At 43.5% G+C, this 16,883-nt stretch overlaps 2 protein-coding genes across 2 annotated transcripts in view; one reads left to right on the forward strand and one right to left on the reverse strand.

Moving 5' to 3' along the window:
* lmo4a (LIM domain only 4a) overlaps positions 1-16,883 on the reverse strand; it is a 193,931-nt gene that overhangs the window by 103,091 nt on the left and 73,957 nt on the right. The window lies entirely within an intron of this gene.
* cdk9 (cyclin-dependent kinase 9 (CDC2-related kinase)) lies at positions 152-9,135 on the forward strand. The gene is made up of 8 exons (XM_083929410.1): positions 152-208; positions 342-455; positions 953-1,034; positions 3,291-3,381; positions 3,608-3,774; positions 4,197-4,368; positions 7,101-7,249; positions 8,024-9,135. Exons 1-8 carry the CDS (start codon positions 168-170, stop codon positions 8,387-8,389), a joined length of 1,182 nt encoding a protein of 393 aa, XP_083785536.1. The 5' UTR covers positions 152-167; the 3' UTR covers positions 8,390-9,135.

Consider the following 16,883-nt stretch of genomic DNA (forward strand, 5'->3'; position numbering starts at 1 on the left):
ACATGTAGTTTGATCCAGTTGTGGATGTCAAGCAGAAATGTCTGTATCACCCTGCATGCGAATGAATGAAACAGTGTATTCCACTGCGGATATCAGGAAGTCTGATTTTTACGTGAACGCAGCACAGCAGGTCACAGCAGGGTCACGCGGAGCCGAACGGGACAGAGATGCAGCGAGACAAAACAAGCAACGCCGGCGGCGCTGAAAAGTAAGAAAATAGCTATTTATAACGTCATTTATAAGCTATGTGTATTTTCATTTATTCAATGACCCCATGAAATGTTCTAAACAGCGGTTGTTTGAGCATAAAAGTCCTAATATGAAGTAAAATGTTTCTGTAGGCCCGACCGGGAGGCGGCCATCATGTCCAAATACTACGATGGAGTTGAATTTCCTTTCTGTGACGAATTCTCGAAATATGAGAAAATGGCAAAAATAGGACAAGGAACCTTTGGGTGAGTTTCACACGAGCGTTTGAGTCCCGTGGGTGTATCTGAGAATGCGTGCTGTGTGGCTAGCGTTAGCTGGGCTAACAGCTGACGTTACAGGCTACAGGTAGGCCGAGTTCAACATGGAAAAGTGTCCTTTTAACGACCACATACGTGTTCAGGAGGCTTTCTGAAGATGTAGCTTACAGAAACACACAATCTCTTCTTAACCTACTGAAATAGGTGTTGCATAGGGGATCGTGCATTAGACTTGTACTTATATACAGTCCTTCCCTGTATTCTGTTTGTTTAGGTTAAACTGGGTAACCACCATATGAGAAACTCTTATCCACAGTTGTAAATGGCAATTAAAATATTTACTCAGAAGTAATCTATACTAACATGCGTAATCATTGTACGCAGTGGGTTTGCAACTGTGTACAAACAGTATGAACTATGTATTGATTGGCTTCGTATACTGTTTTGCATGATTCGTCTGTTGTAATGTGATATCCACTGCACAGGGAGGTGTTCAAAGCAAAGCACAGGCAGACTGGGAAGAAGGTGGCACTGAAGAAGGTTTTGATGGAAAATGAGAAAGAAGGGGTAAGCGCCCATTCAGAGTCTAAATATTAATCTGACAGTCTGATATGCTGCATGTTCATATTGGGACACCTGTGTTGCAACTGCAAAGCTTTTCTTCTTTGGCTCGACTTGGTCACAGCTTTATCCCCCCCAACTCAAAAAACTGTTTTTCTGAGGCAATTTTTTTTTTATCTGAGCACATTTTGTCCCTAGAGAGGCATTTTCACATTCCTCTCCTTTCATCATAGCTGTTATCCACTGACATTTAAAAGATGATAAAAGGTGGTATCTGCACTTACAAATCTGATACGTCTGCTAATCGACCATTTTAGTGACAACAGACTCCTCATCAGGGTCGGGGTCTGACTGACGCCGGGTTCAGGACACTGAGGGTTCGTCCACACGATCGAAAGAGACCTTTTTTTCCTCCGTCGCTTTTAAAAAGCTTTCCGTCCACAAGGCCTCTGCTCAAGAAATATCTGCTTCCACAGGAAACCACCTGTTAAAACGCTGTAGTACACATACCAGGCCTGGATGTGGCGCCGTTACCACAGAAATACAGCAACAGAGTAGAAGAGACAGAGAGCTGTAAACAAACACCAGAGAGTTTCTCTCCAAATCTGGAGACTTCCCAAATCTTCCTCCATCCTAGAGAGAAATGTGTCACTGTTGGACTCTGATGCACCACTCACTCTGCAGTTAGTGTCCTCAACGAGCAGAGGGTGCTGCTGGGAGCCCCCTCCCCGTCCCAAAGCACTCACAGGAGGGCACTGTCTCAATAGATTCACTCACTTGACCTTCTTAGAAACTTATTTATAAAAAGAGACTAGAGACCAATTTAGCTCCTTATCCAGAGCATCAGGGAAAAGGGAGAACTCTGTGGTCAGCCTAATTCATTCCCATGCATGTGGCTCAGAGTCCAGTTCAGTAAACAGTCTCTGGGTCCGTCTCTCTCCTCTCACGCAGCAGCACTGTTGTTGTTATGAGACACCGCAGGGTTAGGGGCCAGAAGACAACACCATGGGGGGCGTTTTCAAGTCTTCCCACTCTGGGACCCGGTTTCAAAAGATACTGTTTTTAGGCTCTGATAACGCCAACTCTGTGTGGATGGTCGCCCAAAACTATAACCTAGTTGCAGAGCGCCAACGTTGGCTCCATGGGAAGGCAGCGTGGGATCAGTGTCACACCATCAGTCCATCCACCTGCGTGGCTCCAGGAGCTACACCTGCCATAACGCACTTGGCAATCCAAGAGGCTCTGCTGCCACACCGCCTCCTTTCTGAAGTTGGCTCAGTAGGCCTATGGCTGATTCTCTCTGATGTGTTTAGTCATCTTGATGAGCCTTTTGCGTGCCTCTCTTTAGACCTCGGCCTGCTCGTCAAACTCTGGTAAGAGCTACTGAAGAGTCAAGCTGCCATTACAGGGCTCCAGACTCACTTTTTTCACTAGGAGCACTGTGGCCCCCAACTGAAAATTTTAGGAGCGCAACCAGAAAATTTAGGAGCACAACCAGAGATTTTAGGGGCACAGACCACAAATCAATAATAGATGCACAAATTACAATGTGCTGTTTCAAATTCAGTGTCACATTTTCATTGTGCTCTTTTGAAGATGCAACATAGAAGGTAAACCGACAGCACTGTTGATTTCTCCCCATAGAGCCGATATGAAAACTGTTATGGTTTGGTAATTTTTTTGCTGTCAGCTCGGGAGCTCATCACATACGGAGGCTTTGGGTCCGTCAGGTCCCGACACTGTGCGCATGTGCGTAAAATTCAGTCGCACTCCACACTCAAATTTTGGTCACAAAATGCGACCATTTAGTAACAGTCTGGAGCCCTGCATTAGTGCACACAAGACTGTGAGCACAAGACTGTGAGCACAAACAGCGGAAGGCGGGGCGACGCCAGATGCAACATTTTTCAATGAGTGAGAAAGAGTAGATGTTGAGGACTCAAGTTGAGGTTTATCCAAATTGCAGTTACTGGTTCTTGGCTAGGCCTCCTCTTCTAACATCTTTAATGTGGCTGCTGCCTCCTTTACTTATACTTACTTGAAAATCAAAACTCTGCCAACAAAAGAGCACAGATCTGACTGATCGTGAAACCCACGGCATTGATTTTTTTAAGTAACTAATTCCGTCGTCCTAGAACTGTGTGTCTTTGCTCGGCTCTGGTTTGGTGAACCTAGATATTGACAACATGCTGATTTCATATTAGTGCACCAGTGTTTTGACACATTCATTATAGGAGCTTCTTTTTGGCTGTTTTGTTTCAGTTCCCAATCACAGCTCTGAGAGAGATCAAGATCCTGCAGCTGCTCAAACATGAGAACGTGGTCAATCTGATTGAGATCTGTAGAACCAAAGGTGGGTGTCACAAGTCTCCAGTCTTTAAATTTGCTTTAACAATCAATTCCTGTGTTCATTCAGGTTTGTGTATTTCAATTTTAGGTCACTCCTTTGCCCTATCATGAAAGAAGTAACAAAACATGTCTGGCTTCAGTGACGGGAGCAGAGAGCACATGTTGCGTAAAATAAGTTTGGAACAGGTTTTCATTCATTCCTCTTTTTCCCCTTCTCATTATTCTTAAAGCTACTCAGTTCAATAGATACAAAGGCAGTATCTACCTGGTCTTTGACTTCTGTGAGCACGACCTGGCCGGCCTGCTCAGCAATGCCAATGTGAAGTTCACCCTGGCAGAGATCAAGAAGGTCATGCAGATGCTGCTCAATGGATTGTACTACATCCACAGAAACAAGGTGAGGCATGTGGAGAGTGGAAGGTGTGGCAGGTGTGTGGTGATGAGGAATGAGCACTGAACTGACCCCACTCGTGCAGAAGAGCACAGTTTTACTCGGCAGCTAAAATGGGATCCAAGATCTGTGGGAATGTAGTCCAATTTACACTGATCCTCTATCATCTAGGTAACATCATGTTGGAATCCTAAACAACCCCTTTAGTTAAAGCTTATATCTGGGTGATTATAAATGAGTTATTATTTTCATCATTCTCTCATTTTCTGAAAGTTGACCAATAAGGTACATATTTAAACCAAAAAAAAACACAATATTGATCTTATCACAGTTTCAGCCCAAGAAATACCACTTTATTTGTCATTTTGTACCCTTACTGTCACAATGTCTTGTAGTCTTGATCATAACATTGCCTTCTCTTGGATCAGATCCTCCACAGAGACATGAAGGCAGCCAACGTGCTCATCACCAGAGATGGTGTCCTGAAGCTGGCTGACTTTGGTTTGGCTCGAGCCTTCAGCCTGGCTAAAAACAGTCAGGGGAACCGCTACACCAACCGTGTGGTCACACTGTGGTACAGACCTCCAGAGCTGCTGCTAGGTCAGTGGTTCCCAAACCCTTTCTACAACATACACACACTCTCTCTGACACATCCTTTGCTTGCACACTCCTATAGACCTTTTCAAAGATGTAAACATAAACATTCTAAATGTGTCCTGGTTCATTTCCTGTTGCAGTGTATGTGAATGGCATCAACTGACAGGAAGTTAACAAGGACTAAGGCTGTTGCCTAGTAATGGAATTCTGTTGAAAAGGGCCATAGAATTGATTTAAAACATTGTCTGTAATTAATACAGAACTACAACCTCAGGGTGTGACGTGTCCTTGAAAAATCAAAATAACAGGTCCCCCTTTTAGAGTGAAACATTAACAGTCACACTGTAGTATGCATCTTCTAAATTCAGCATTCAACAGTTTTTCTCAAAAGTGCCTCTGCACAAACCTGGCACGTTTACCAACTCCCTGAGAATAAACAGAAACGTGAACATCTATCTGCAAGAATTCCACTTATTTTCAGTGACTAGTGTGGGCTTGCTTTTTTCTGCAGATCTTCTCAAATCAGAGCTGCGGCTGTGAGACTGCCGCTATTATCTCATTTTAGGTGTCCAGCTTCGAGTTGTATTTTGTCTTGATTGAGGCAACTGCAGAAAAACAGACAAGTATGATGTGGCAAAAGGAAGCAGTGTGGCCAGAGCTCTACTGCCTAGCGGCTGGGGAGTCCCTTTCCACTCCGATCCAAAACTCACCCAATGTCTTGGACTAAACCCGCGGCCTCTTCGCTGAATCAGATGTGACAGCAAGTCACTGAAGTCAGGAGAGCGCCGTGATCCAGAACAAAGCAGTGAATCAGGGAAATAAAACCGTCTTTTCACCATTTCATTACAACTGGAAATGCAGCGTGCGTCGATGCGGTGCGATTGTGTGACACTTGCTTGCTGTTAGGACATGATGTAAGTCCTCCGTTCTGTTTACATTTTCAGCAATCACTTACCACTACGGATGAGAAATCTGCATCACTGCCTGTAGTTCACTTTGATTGGTCGATCGTTGTGTCTTTAGGGCGGTGCTTGAGTCAGACTAGCCAATAGTGTATAGCTGAGGGTGAAAAAAAATCTGATGTGTCTGTGCAGAGCGGAGAACAGCAATGGATAGAATGTGTCCTACCGACGATACTACGATCTCTCTGCTTTGGCAGATCATCAGCACGTCTAACCGCCTTTACGATCTATTATCGTCATATCTCCCACCCCTACTACAGATTATATCCAGCTACGGATAAAAGCCTGAAGAGTCCGAGGTTAGAACGGAAGTACAGACAGATGTTGCTATGGAGATACACCGTCTGAACGGGCAGGTTTCAGAACCTGCACATTGCAAGTAGTTGCAAGTTTCAATTCGACTCATTGCGAATCTTTGGTCTGACCTGGACTTAACATGGAAATCACTGTGTTCTGCAGCTTGTTTACTTCGATAAATGATTTCAGGTTCTTAAATGAGTCCATAGTCGCCTCTTTCACTCACCCACATATCCAGTTTTCTTGTGTGTGGAAGGTGTTCGCTGCTGCCCTGCATCTGCAGATTTAGTTCATCGAGTTTCTGAAACGCGTCACTGAGGTGCAAGTTTCATGGGGAAGTTGTTGTTGTTAAACCTGTGGGCAATTTCAGTACCCTCTTCCTCCCAAGAAGATTCTGATCTCATCCCACAGTTCAAACACCCTGGATAAAAGCTTCCCATGTGACAGCCATCAGCCCACCCCGGTGAAACAAAACAGCTGTGTAGGCAGATCCCATTTCCTCGCACAGTGCGGAAAAAATCTGGGATTTGACGGGTCTTGTTTTGGTTTAGTTTACAGTTGCAATGATGTCTGTCATTACATCATTCAGCTCGGGACTCAGCTGTTTAGAAGCTCTTGTGTATCATACAGTGTGTCCGCTGCACATTGGGGGAGACGAGCTTGATTAGCGCTTGCAGCCCTCCTTGTTTTTCAGCCATTGCCTGAGCTGCATCTGTGCAAGTCCCCACACAGACCTCTCACTTCAGATCAGCCTCATTCAAAGTAGTGTCAATTATTTTGAACAGCCTATCTGCAGTGGCTCTAGTAGTTACATGTTTGCAGAAAAGCAAGTCCTGCCTCAAATCTTCGCCATCAATGAATTTGACGTATGTTATTAATAAACCCCATAAGCAATTTCAGTCAAAAGCAACTGGACATGGTTATTTGTTTCACCTCTCAGTTGGACCAGTCCCAACCTGGTCAGATGTGTACATGAACTGATGAAGCCTCTTGGATGAGAGGGGAAATGTCTTCGTAGACAAATAACCAAGTCCAGTTGCTTCAGACTGAAATTGCTTTGAGGATAACGATGACCTGGACAAATGAGAACGTTCACAGGGTTATTAAGAAACAGTCTTAGTTACTGTCAGTAGCTTCATGCATCTGCAGAGATAAAGGGTTGTCTTGTATTTTGTCATTAAGTTGCTCCTCTTATGTTTTTTGACACGTCATCAATGCTCCTTGCAATGTTATTGTCTGACAGTGGACTAGCCTTGACTTTGCTGGCTGTTGGTTCATCAATCATAGTTGAAACCATATCAGTAGCGGCAGGTAGTATTGATTCCTCCACTATTTTGTGCAGTTTTTTATAGAGCAACTCTGTACAACGCACAAAGGGAGAAATATTCATATGTTTATTAAGTAATGTTTTGAGATATTTGCTTAACAAATGCTAAAAATCCAGAAAGACTCATCTTATTTGTTTGTTTTTGAAAGGCGAGCGAGACTACGGCCCCCCCATTGACCTGTGGGGAGCAGGCTGCATCATGGCAGAGATGTGGACCAGAAGTCCCATAATGCAAGGCAACACTGAGCAGCATCAGCTCACTCTCATCAGCCAGCTCTGTGGCTCCATCACAGCTGAGGTAAGATGAAATCATTACAGGAATATCAGTTAAGACTCAAGTTGCATTAGTTGATGACATAACGGAACTGTAGTACCAGTCGGACGCCGTTAGCTTGTATCAGCCCTATCGGACGGGTCCGGTCTGCTGCAGTTTCTGGTCTTTTCGTGGTGCTTTACTGCGATTGCCACCCAAGTGCATGTACAATTTATTTTACACACTTATAAGAATCTACAAGTGAAATTTCATATTTATATATGGGCATTTACAAGTCTAATTATTATACGAAAGTGACGTTGATGAGAGAAAGCAGCCAGAACGTTTGGGCGACGCTCAGCCTGAGCGGCTCAGGTGATGGTTTACATTCAAAATGGAAATGAAGAAGACTTTATGCTTTATTTTAGTTTTATTGTGAAAGACTGAAGTATGATCCTGAATGTTTTGACAGCATTGATTTTAATGTGGACGACCAGCAGCTCCCAGTGTTTACGGCAAGGAGATTGGGTTGTTGACTAGAGAGGAGCACACGTCTAATTCAGCGGTGGTAGCGTCCTTTTGACCACTCTGGTTGACACAAGGATAAATCAGGCCGTATAAACGATATTTGGTAACAAAGATAAGAAGTTACACTTCAGTTTAACACCATTAAATGAACTCTAAACATTACACCATCATTTATATTTGTAGGTTAAATGGAAAATTTGATAGAATTTAGACAAAAACTGTCCCACTGGTGACAACGATGTGTTATTTGTCTTCTTTGTCAACTGGACCATGATCCTCTCTTTCCATCAGGTGTGGCCTGGCGTGGATAAGAAGTATGAGCTTTATCAGAAAATGGAGCTGCCTAAAGGCCAGAAGAGGAAAGTGAAGGATCGTCTCAAAGCCTACGTCAAAGACCCGTACGCCCTGGATCTGATAGATAAACTCCTGGTCCTGGACCCCTCACAGCGCATTGACAGCGACGACGCGCTCAACCACGACTTCTTCTGGTCAGACCCGATGCCGTCTGACCTGAAGACCATGCTCTCCACGCACAACACCTCAATGTTTGAATACCTGGCTCCGCCCAGACGGAGAGGCCACATGCCGCAGCAGCCGCCCAATCAGAGTAGAAACCCAGCCACCACCAGTCAGACGGAGTTCGATCGAGTCTTTTAGTGGTTAAAGACGTTTCTGGACAGCTGTTTGCCTGGTTGGACTGTTCATTCAGTCACAAATGGAAACTGTATTTCCCACCTGGCCTTATATTGAGAAAAGCTACACATTCCTTTTTTTAGCTGAGGTTTGGCGAACACCTGGAGATTTCTAAAATCTGTTGTATGATCACTGCTGTGTGTGCGAAGGATGCAGGTTGTTTGGGGTGACCAGGGACGGGACTGTAACGTTCAAAGTTATGCAAAGCCATTTCAAGCCCAGTTATTATGTTGGTATGCTTTTCCCCCAGGTGATCATGGAGAGACTGAACTCTGTAGACATGGCGTGGGTGTTTTTGCTTGGTCACCTTATTGAACAAGGCCCCTTTGGTTTTAATTTGGATTAGTTTATGAGCGAGTCTGGCATTCTAGTGTTTTATATTTCCACACATGATTATTATCATTTTGTATAAAAAAAAGCTCTTTAAAGACTGTCCAGTATTTTGAAGTGTTTTATTTATATTAAAGTCACTGTATTCAACATTCAGGACATTAATAGCCGCAAACAAATATGTTCTATGTGCACATAGAGCGGAGTAATGGCATCTTGAGCCGAGAGTGAGGTCACTCCCTCTGTTGTAATCAGTTTCTCTGCTTATTGTTCCAGACACTCTCAGTCCACTTTTTTAAAAGACAGAAACACTGTTAAACCATTTTACAAGGATACCACATGTTTCTGAACACATGTTTCATAAGGGACATTCCCAAAATAAAATCATTACCTCATGTACCCTTTGATTGAGCTGGTGTTGGTTTCAAAGTCAGATGAAGGTTAACTGCAGAGTAACAGAACTCACTAGAGCTTGTTCCAGAGTTGGTGATATTACAATTCAATAAAGGACGGGGCGAGGTTTAGCACTTTGTGAACCACTGCGTGAGCAAATAGTCCAGTTTAAAGTGTAATTCTGCAGCAAAATCATCCCATGGTCTTTTTTTTTGTGCTTTCATACATCAAATAAGCCATCGAGGCAATTTTGATCATTTAAATACTATTAACTGAGAAATCCGGAGAGTAGCTAACAGTCCCGACATGGCTAACAGTGACTAGCTTGGTGCAGTACGGTGAAGGCATTCAAACGTCTTTTTTAACCATTAATACTGCTGAAAATAACAGCAAACCTCTGCAGCAGCATGATAAGTGTCAGTACACAGAGAAGAAAGCACCAATGGGCTCCTTCCTTTGGGATTGACTTTGGTAATCCACTTGAATGGACTTTACTATGAGAGGAGCTGGTACAGGGGCCAGTAGGTAAGTCTTTAAAACACTCTTTTAATAAACTCTGGGTTCACTAACTACGTTGTTGGTGCTTTGTTTTCTGTGTAGGGACTCTTCTCATGCTGCTGCAGAGGTTTGCTGTTATTTTGAGCAGTATTAGTGGTTAAAAAAAGACCTTTGAATGCCTCCACCGTACTGCCCCGACCTAACAATGTTTCTCAACGTACAATTGATAGGAATTTAGGGATTTCATCATCTGCAGTTCATAATATCAAAAGATTCTGTCTCAGTTCTGAAACGGGTGGAGACTATTTCTACTCCCCTACATTTCAGAGGGAACTGTACTTTTTCTGATTAGATCTAATGAAGTGTATGCTGGTCGAGCTGTGCTGGGAATTACGTGATGTCACCAGATCATATGCACTAATAACACTAACAGGATAGACTGTCCCTCCAAAGGACAAGCACAGTTTGTGCATGCCCATACTGTACTGAGAAGCAATTATAACAGAAGTGAAAACACCTGTGGAGTGTGGCTGAGCAGCTGTAGAATTTTACTGCATTTACAAACTCTGTGATGCATTATATTAATGAAATCAACAAACCTAGATCCTAGTACCTAGAAGTTGCTCATGGCAAAACTTGTGAGGAAGCACAAAGTAAACCTGCCAGACTTGACACAAGAGACGTGTTCGTAAGCACTAAACAATTGGGTGTAAAATCCTGATTTCAGTTCAAAACTTCCACTCAACAGTTTTCTAATTAAGCAGGACAGAGCACCTCACAATGGCTCTCATTCATCTATTCACACACACACACACACACACACACACACACACACACACACACACACACACACACACACACACACACACACACACACACACACACACACACACACACACACACACACACACACACACACACACACACACACACACACACACACAAACACACACACAATAGCAGTAGAGCTGCCATGGAAGGTACTGCCCTGGCCACCGGGAGCAATTGCGGGTGCAGTGTGTTCCTCAAGGATATTTTGGACATGTGGCCAGTCCGAGCCAGGATCAAACATGAACAACCCCGTGTATCAACACAACACAGACGGTACACTGCTGTCTACATTTTAACATTCTACCGGTCTAGAAGTTTCAATGTCCCTGTATCACTGTATGTACAACATGAAGAATGGAAGGGTATGGAACAGTGATGAGCTGTGTCCAGTAGGTGGCAGCATCACATTATTCATTAAATAGTAGTTGTACATATTTTGCATGCTTGCCCCTGAACCCTTAGCAAGCTTGATTACTCTTACTCTCGCAATAACGCAACAAAAAGAACCTTCACGTACTCAATCAATCAATAAATCAAACATAAAACTATTTAAAAATACCACAGGTTTATGTAGAGAGCATAAAAAACAACATACACTTAAAATTAGAGAACAAGTTATAAATACTGGATTTATCCTGAAAGTGTTCTTATTGTTCAGAATCTGATAGAATGTCCTCTGTGGCTAAACCACTGCTGTGCTAACATGTTTTTTTAAATAACCAACACACTTCAACAGAAACCCACTGCACTTAGTGAACTGTGTTAGAGAGTGAGTCAGAATGGACCCAGATCAAACCAGAGCAGTGTGAGAAACTAGTGATGTCCTGTGGGTGCAGATGTGCTGAAGTCATTCAAAGCTGTGGTCTCTACACTTCCTGTTCATGTTTGAATCCTAGAGAATTCTAAACAATAAAAAATAACAGTATTTCAGAATAAATCAAGTATAAACCATTTGGTGTTAGATCTCCAGTATTGATGGGTATAAATGTGGATGAGTCAAGACAATCTAATATTAAAAAACCTAAATACAGTGAGAGATAAACGATAACATTAAGTGAAAGATGAATCAAATGCATACTAGATAAAAAGCATGTCTTAAAAGGTATGTCCTACTTGTACTTTTGAAGATATCCACACTCCCTGCACCGCTCAGCTCCTCCGTAAGGTCCTCCGTAAGGTCCTCCGTCAGGTCCTTCCACAGTTGGGGGCCATAGTGGCTAACAGCAGCCTCACCGTGGTCTTCTCCTGTATACTGAAATGGAAGTTGTTACAAACATTTTAGTTGAATGTGCTTGTCCCCATTGAAGAATAATTGTTTCTGGAGGTGACAGCTGTAATCCTCTCTGAATGATCTGCTCAGGCTAAATTGGTTTCATGTAGGACCTCCACTTCTGGTTGCATCTAGAACCTTCTGAGTGTCCAGGTTGTTGGATGTTGTTGAGCTGAATGCTGCATTCATATCATTTTCGCCACAAGAACTCCATATCAAGACCATACTCTATGTAAAGGTAGCCTGAGTTGAACACAAACAGCCTCTACTACAGAAGTTATGGAGGTAACTATGGTTCTATGAAATCCAGTGGTAGTAAACGGTTGTGTTGTAGGCTACCTACACATTCCAGCTTGAATAGTATGTGGCAACCTACATCTAGCCCCTCAGAATATTCTCCGCTAGTTCTCTGAACACCTATAGCTCTCTGACGCCTTAAAGTGAAATTTCGGCATAAAATCATTACCAGGTCTTTTTCTGCAAATACATTCAACAAATAAGCATTGGAGACAATTTTTTTTCGTGTAACAACTATTAACGGAGATATCACAGAGAGTCGTTAGCAGTTGTTAACAGTTGCTAACAGTTGGTAACAGTTGAATGCAGCTAACACCGATTAGCTCGGGGCATTACGGTGAAGGCATTCAAACGTCTTTTTTAACCACTAATACTGCTCAAATAACAACAAACCTCTGCAGCAGCACAAGAAGAGTGATTGGCACAGAAACAACGCACCAACAACGTAGTTAGTGAACCCAGAGTTTATTAAGAGTGTTTTAAAGACTTACCTACTGGCCCCTGTACCAGCTCCTCTCATAGTAAAGTCCATTCAAGTGGATTACCAAAGTCAATCCCAAAGGAAGGAGCCCATTGGTGCTTTGTTTTCTGTGTAGGGACTCTTCTCATGCTGCTGCAGAGGTTTGCTGTTATTTTCAACAGTATTAGTGGTTAAAAAAGACGTTTGAATGCCTTCACCGTACTGCCCGGAGCTAATCAGTGTTAACCACATTCGGCTGTTAGCGACTGTTAACAGATTTCTCTGTTAATAGTTGTCGATGGCTTATTTGATGAGTGTATTTGCAGAAAAAGACCCCGGGATGAGTTTATGCTGGAATTTCACTTTAATGTACAAGGTCTAATGACTAACCAACAGACTGGCCCTTTCCTCCACCTCGGATCTAAATGGGGGAGCTGCCTAGGATCTCTGTCCAACAGACTGAGGGGAGTTGAGAACCATAACATTGATGATCACCTGGGGGGCGCTGGAAGGACCCCGTGATTGATATTATATATATATTATATATATATATATATATATATATAATATTATATTAAACACTTCATAGGATGTGATGGAATGCCTAAAGGAGACCCCCCAGCCAGGTGTTGTGGAGCACTAACCTCTGCTAATAAAAACCACAGAGGACCTGTGAACTCTGAGGTGTCTACGTCTAAACAGGCTTACCCATATTGATCCCTAATCCTGCACTACATGAGGGTAAAACATTCATTCCCCAGAAGGCAGGCTCTGGCATGGGAGGTAATCCGCCGCCAAGTTCGCTCTGCCTTGAAGGTCTATTGCCCTCAGGAAGGCCAGGGTGAAGGGCGGGTGTAGGACGTTGAGCCCACACCAGTGCTTTAAGTTGCTCTATTTCAGCTTGTTAAGTCTCCATCTCCTGGCCAAAATGGTTATGAATATGTATTGCATGTGCCTGTATTTGTTAAGAATCACCTCAGGCTCATATAGTTTCACTCTCCTCAGTCTAACAACAGTCTGTGTGTGGTGTCACACTGGAGCTTTACTCAGATGATGGATTGCTCTTTTAGTTCCAGAGCTCCTCCACTGTCACTTCTATTAAAGGGAGGGTGTGAGTGTGTGTGTGTGTGTGTGTGTGTGTGTGTGGGGGGGGGGGGGGGTGCTGACGACAATGACAACAACAACTAACATAAATTAGAAAGCGCTCCATTGGACAGATGGGCCTCCGACTGCAGCCGTCTGCATGCAAATGGACTCCCAATTATTCGCCATAGAAACAGCACTGTTGATTATCTGTATGGATGAGAGGCCAGGATACAAAATGACACTCTGAACTATGCCAGATTTGGGCCACAGAAGGGCACACTGTGAACTGGCTCCAAAGGGCTTTTTATGGTGTTCTTTCTGACTTATCTGATGCTACTGGGCTGCAGGGTTTGTCTGGGGTAAATGCCATGTCAGTTTGGATAAATGTCATTTCAGATTCACAGGGTCGTCCTCCTGAGTTCTAGAAAAACATTGCTGCTATATTTGGTGAGCTTCTGCTCTGTGGAGGTAGTTTAATCTGAAACAGCCTGATACTCTGCATTCCTTCACTGTACAGGTCATGATATCTTCAGAGGAATGAGAACCCCCACCCGAGATATCTAGGCTACCTGTCATCTACATCTTGCACCGTTTATATGCACCTCTGTGTTTGGATTGTAATGCTGATGCTGGAGACTTTTGAGACCTAAGCCCCTTTTCACACATGCCATGAAAACCTGATATTATCTCGACATTACCTGGCAGAGCTGTAGGCCTCTGTGAGAACGCAAATGGACGATTTAGTTGGATCAGACATCAGGCGGTCTTTACCATCCCAGCTCCCTAGACTAAAGTCCCAGCGAGCGAGAGGGCATGTTGGTGCCCGAACCTCTGTGGGTGAAGGAGACTGTTTATTTACACAAAGAAGGTGAAAAGTGAAAATGTGTAGCTGGAGAGAGGACAAAATTAGGAAACTTCTGTTGGTAAGTGCAGACTCCAAATTGTAAGACAAAACGGTTGTATATGAGCAAATCCCATTCTACTGTAAAGTGTGTTTTAAACAAACATTTGAAATATTGCAAAAAATATTTGAATTTGGTGTATTTCATTAACTGGTTTGGAGCGAATAAACAGGAGCGTACCTATGTTCTCCGGGTCCTATGTTCCCTACTTTGTATGGGGATCATCTGACCCTTTGTTAAAATAAAGGTCTGATGTTCCCCATTTGTCACAGAAAGGGTCCTATGTTCCCCGGTCTGTTATTCTTTACCACAATCTGCGCCAAATTCCCTGCTAGCATGGCTTTGGATCAGTGGTGATTGCTCTCAGACTTCAGGGGAAGCTCATCTCCCCCTAAAATGTCACCATAAAAAAAAAAGTGGTGAAATAAGTACTGCTGTGTGTACATTTCATTGACTAAATACGCACTAGAAAGCTTTCGCCCTTTGTTCAGAATCAGCTCCTTATCACAGGTAACTGGAGCAACTTCCTCCTCATTCATCCCCACAGCTCCACAGCTCTTTACACAGTCGGACGCTCAGCTTCTACTGACTTCCATGGGGAAGCGTAGAGCAGGTTGTTCCACTGCAGAGAAACTAGATGCTCATTGGATAAATGCTGGGCTTTGTCCCGCCCATCGGACGCTCAGCGTCTCTGGGGGTCTATGGGACAGTGGGCTGGCCCGGACACTCGGCTTCTGCATGATGATTGGATGAGCCGTCTGAGGCGGAATCATTTTTGATTGACAGCTAAATGAGCGAATTAGCGATCCTAAACATCCAGCGGAGCATTTTCCAAGTTTTCATTCCGTTGTTCTGAACTGATCCAGAGACTTTACCGATCCCCAGAGACTTTGTCTTTGTTAAAAACCACTAGCGTTGTGTTTGGCGACTCTGTTCTCTGCGGTTTCTTTCCCCAACGAGCAGCAGCAGCTGTGGAACTTCTCCCCTGGTCACTCAGACTCACACTCACAGGCGGTCACACTTCACAGTAGCCTGGCGCAGCAGCTCCAGCTGGGCCAAGGCCGTTTAAGCAGCCCAGCTCTGCTGCCATTGAGAGGACACTGGTCCAGTCCCTGGAAAAGACGCCTAGTTGGTACGACAAGGTCGCAGATCATTTTCTCAGAAGGAACAAAGGGTAGAATTTACATATGAATAAACAAACACATTTATGATGTAGGCCGGAAAAATGAGCTTCCCCTCCTTGAAAGACCAGCAGCCGCCAATGCTGTAGACTCTCCAGCCATTATCCCACAAACAGTATTGCAAACTCTGAAAACTAAAAGCAGAATGTAAGAAATAGAGGGAAGTCTAAACTGTGCTTGTTTGGAAGGTTTTACAAGAAAAATGTATAATCAGAAAATATGTATCTGATGAGGAACGATTTTTCAACTGAACTGAAAGACTTGCCTGCTATCGAGGGAGTTGATGTTACTATGTACCTGTAGCGTTACCTCTACTCTACCTGTAGAGAAGCTAGTTAATTATAGAAAAGTTATCTAGCGCTAAAGTTTTACACTTTTCTGCTCACAAACCTGTCTCACTAAAGCTCTATTTTGTACCTTATCCTCTAGAAACGGATTTTGGCCCTTCCATCAAACTTGCTGATCAGTCAACTTTGGATCTCGTGGAATATCACGATCACAATGGCACACTCCCCTAAGTGTGTCAAGATGTTTTTTACTAATTAACTAGTTAACACTAAATAAAAAGTACAGCTAAAGCTTATGGGAATGTCCATAGGGGACCATGAATGTCAGAACCAATATTCATAGATATCAATCCAGTGGTTAAGTCATGTCATTAAAAATGGAAAAATATAAACGTGGCACTGACGAAAAGTCAGGTACAATCTATCCAACCGTTGTTGAGATATTTAAGTCTGGATGGACCGACCACACAGACATTTCTATCTAGAGCCGCACACTTAGCCACTGTGGCTCAGAGGTAGAGCCGGTCGTCACCAAGCCCCCACCACAGCAACTTCCTGGTTGATCCAAAAACATTCTAGTCTGTATGTTTAGGTCATATCTCCATGACAACACTGAGGGTGGGGGATTTTTTTTTGTAAAGGGTTAGTTTTTATTATATTGGAGGTTAAAGTTTATGAATAATTAGGGGCGTGGCCTCTTTAGTGACAGCTAACCTCTGACCCTCACTTCTCCTCGCAGGTATACACGTCAGCCAGATGGACGTATCTTCCTCCCCACAATGTCACATACATGCCCTTGAAGGACCCCGACAGTATGCTACATCCATTTTTTATACAGTCTATGGTCCTGCATTCGTCGGTTTGATCCCAAGCTCCTCCGGTCCGCATGAGTGAGACTAGAAAGGCACTATATAAGTACATGT

Source organism: Echiichthys vipera, assembly GCF_963691815.1.
Source record: "Echiichthys vipera genome assembly, chromosome: 16".
NCBI lineage: Eukaryota > Metazoa > Chordata > Actinopteri > Perciformes > Trachinidae > Echiichthys > Echiichthys vipera.

Bases quoted from the DNA above. Each gene is read 5' to 3' on its own strand.
- cdk9 (XM_083929410.1), top strand. From the start codon at position 168: ATGCAGCGAGACAAAACAAGCAACGCCGGCGGCGCTGAAAA. The intron at 456-952 runs GTGAGTTTCACA...TCCACTGCACAG, and splicing joins ATAGGACAAGGAACCTTTGG to GGAGGTGTTCAAAGCAAAGC. The intron at 4,369-7,100 runs GTCAGTGGTTCC...TGTTTTTGAAAG, and splicing joins ACCTCCAGAGCTGCTGCTAG to GCGAGCGAGACTACGGCCCC.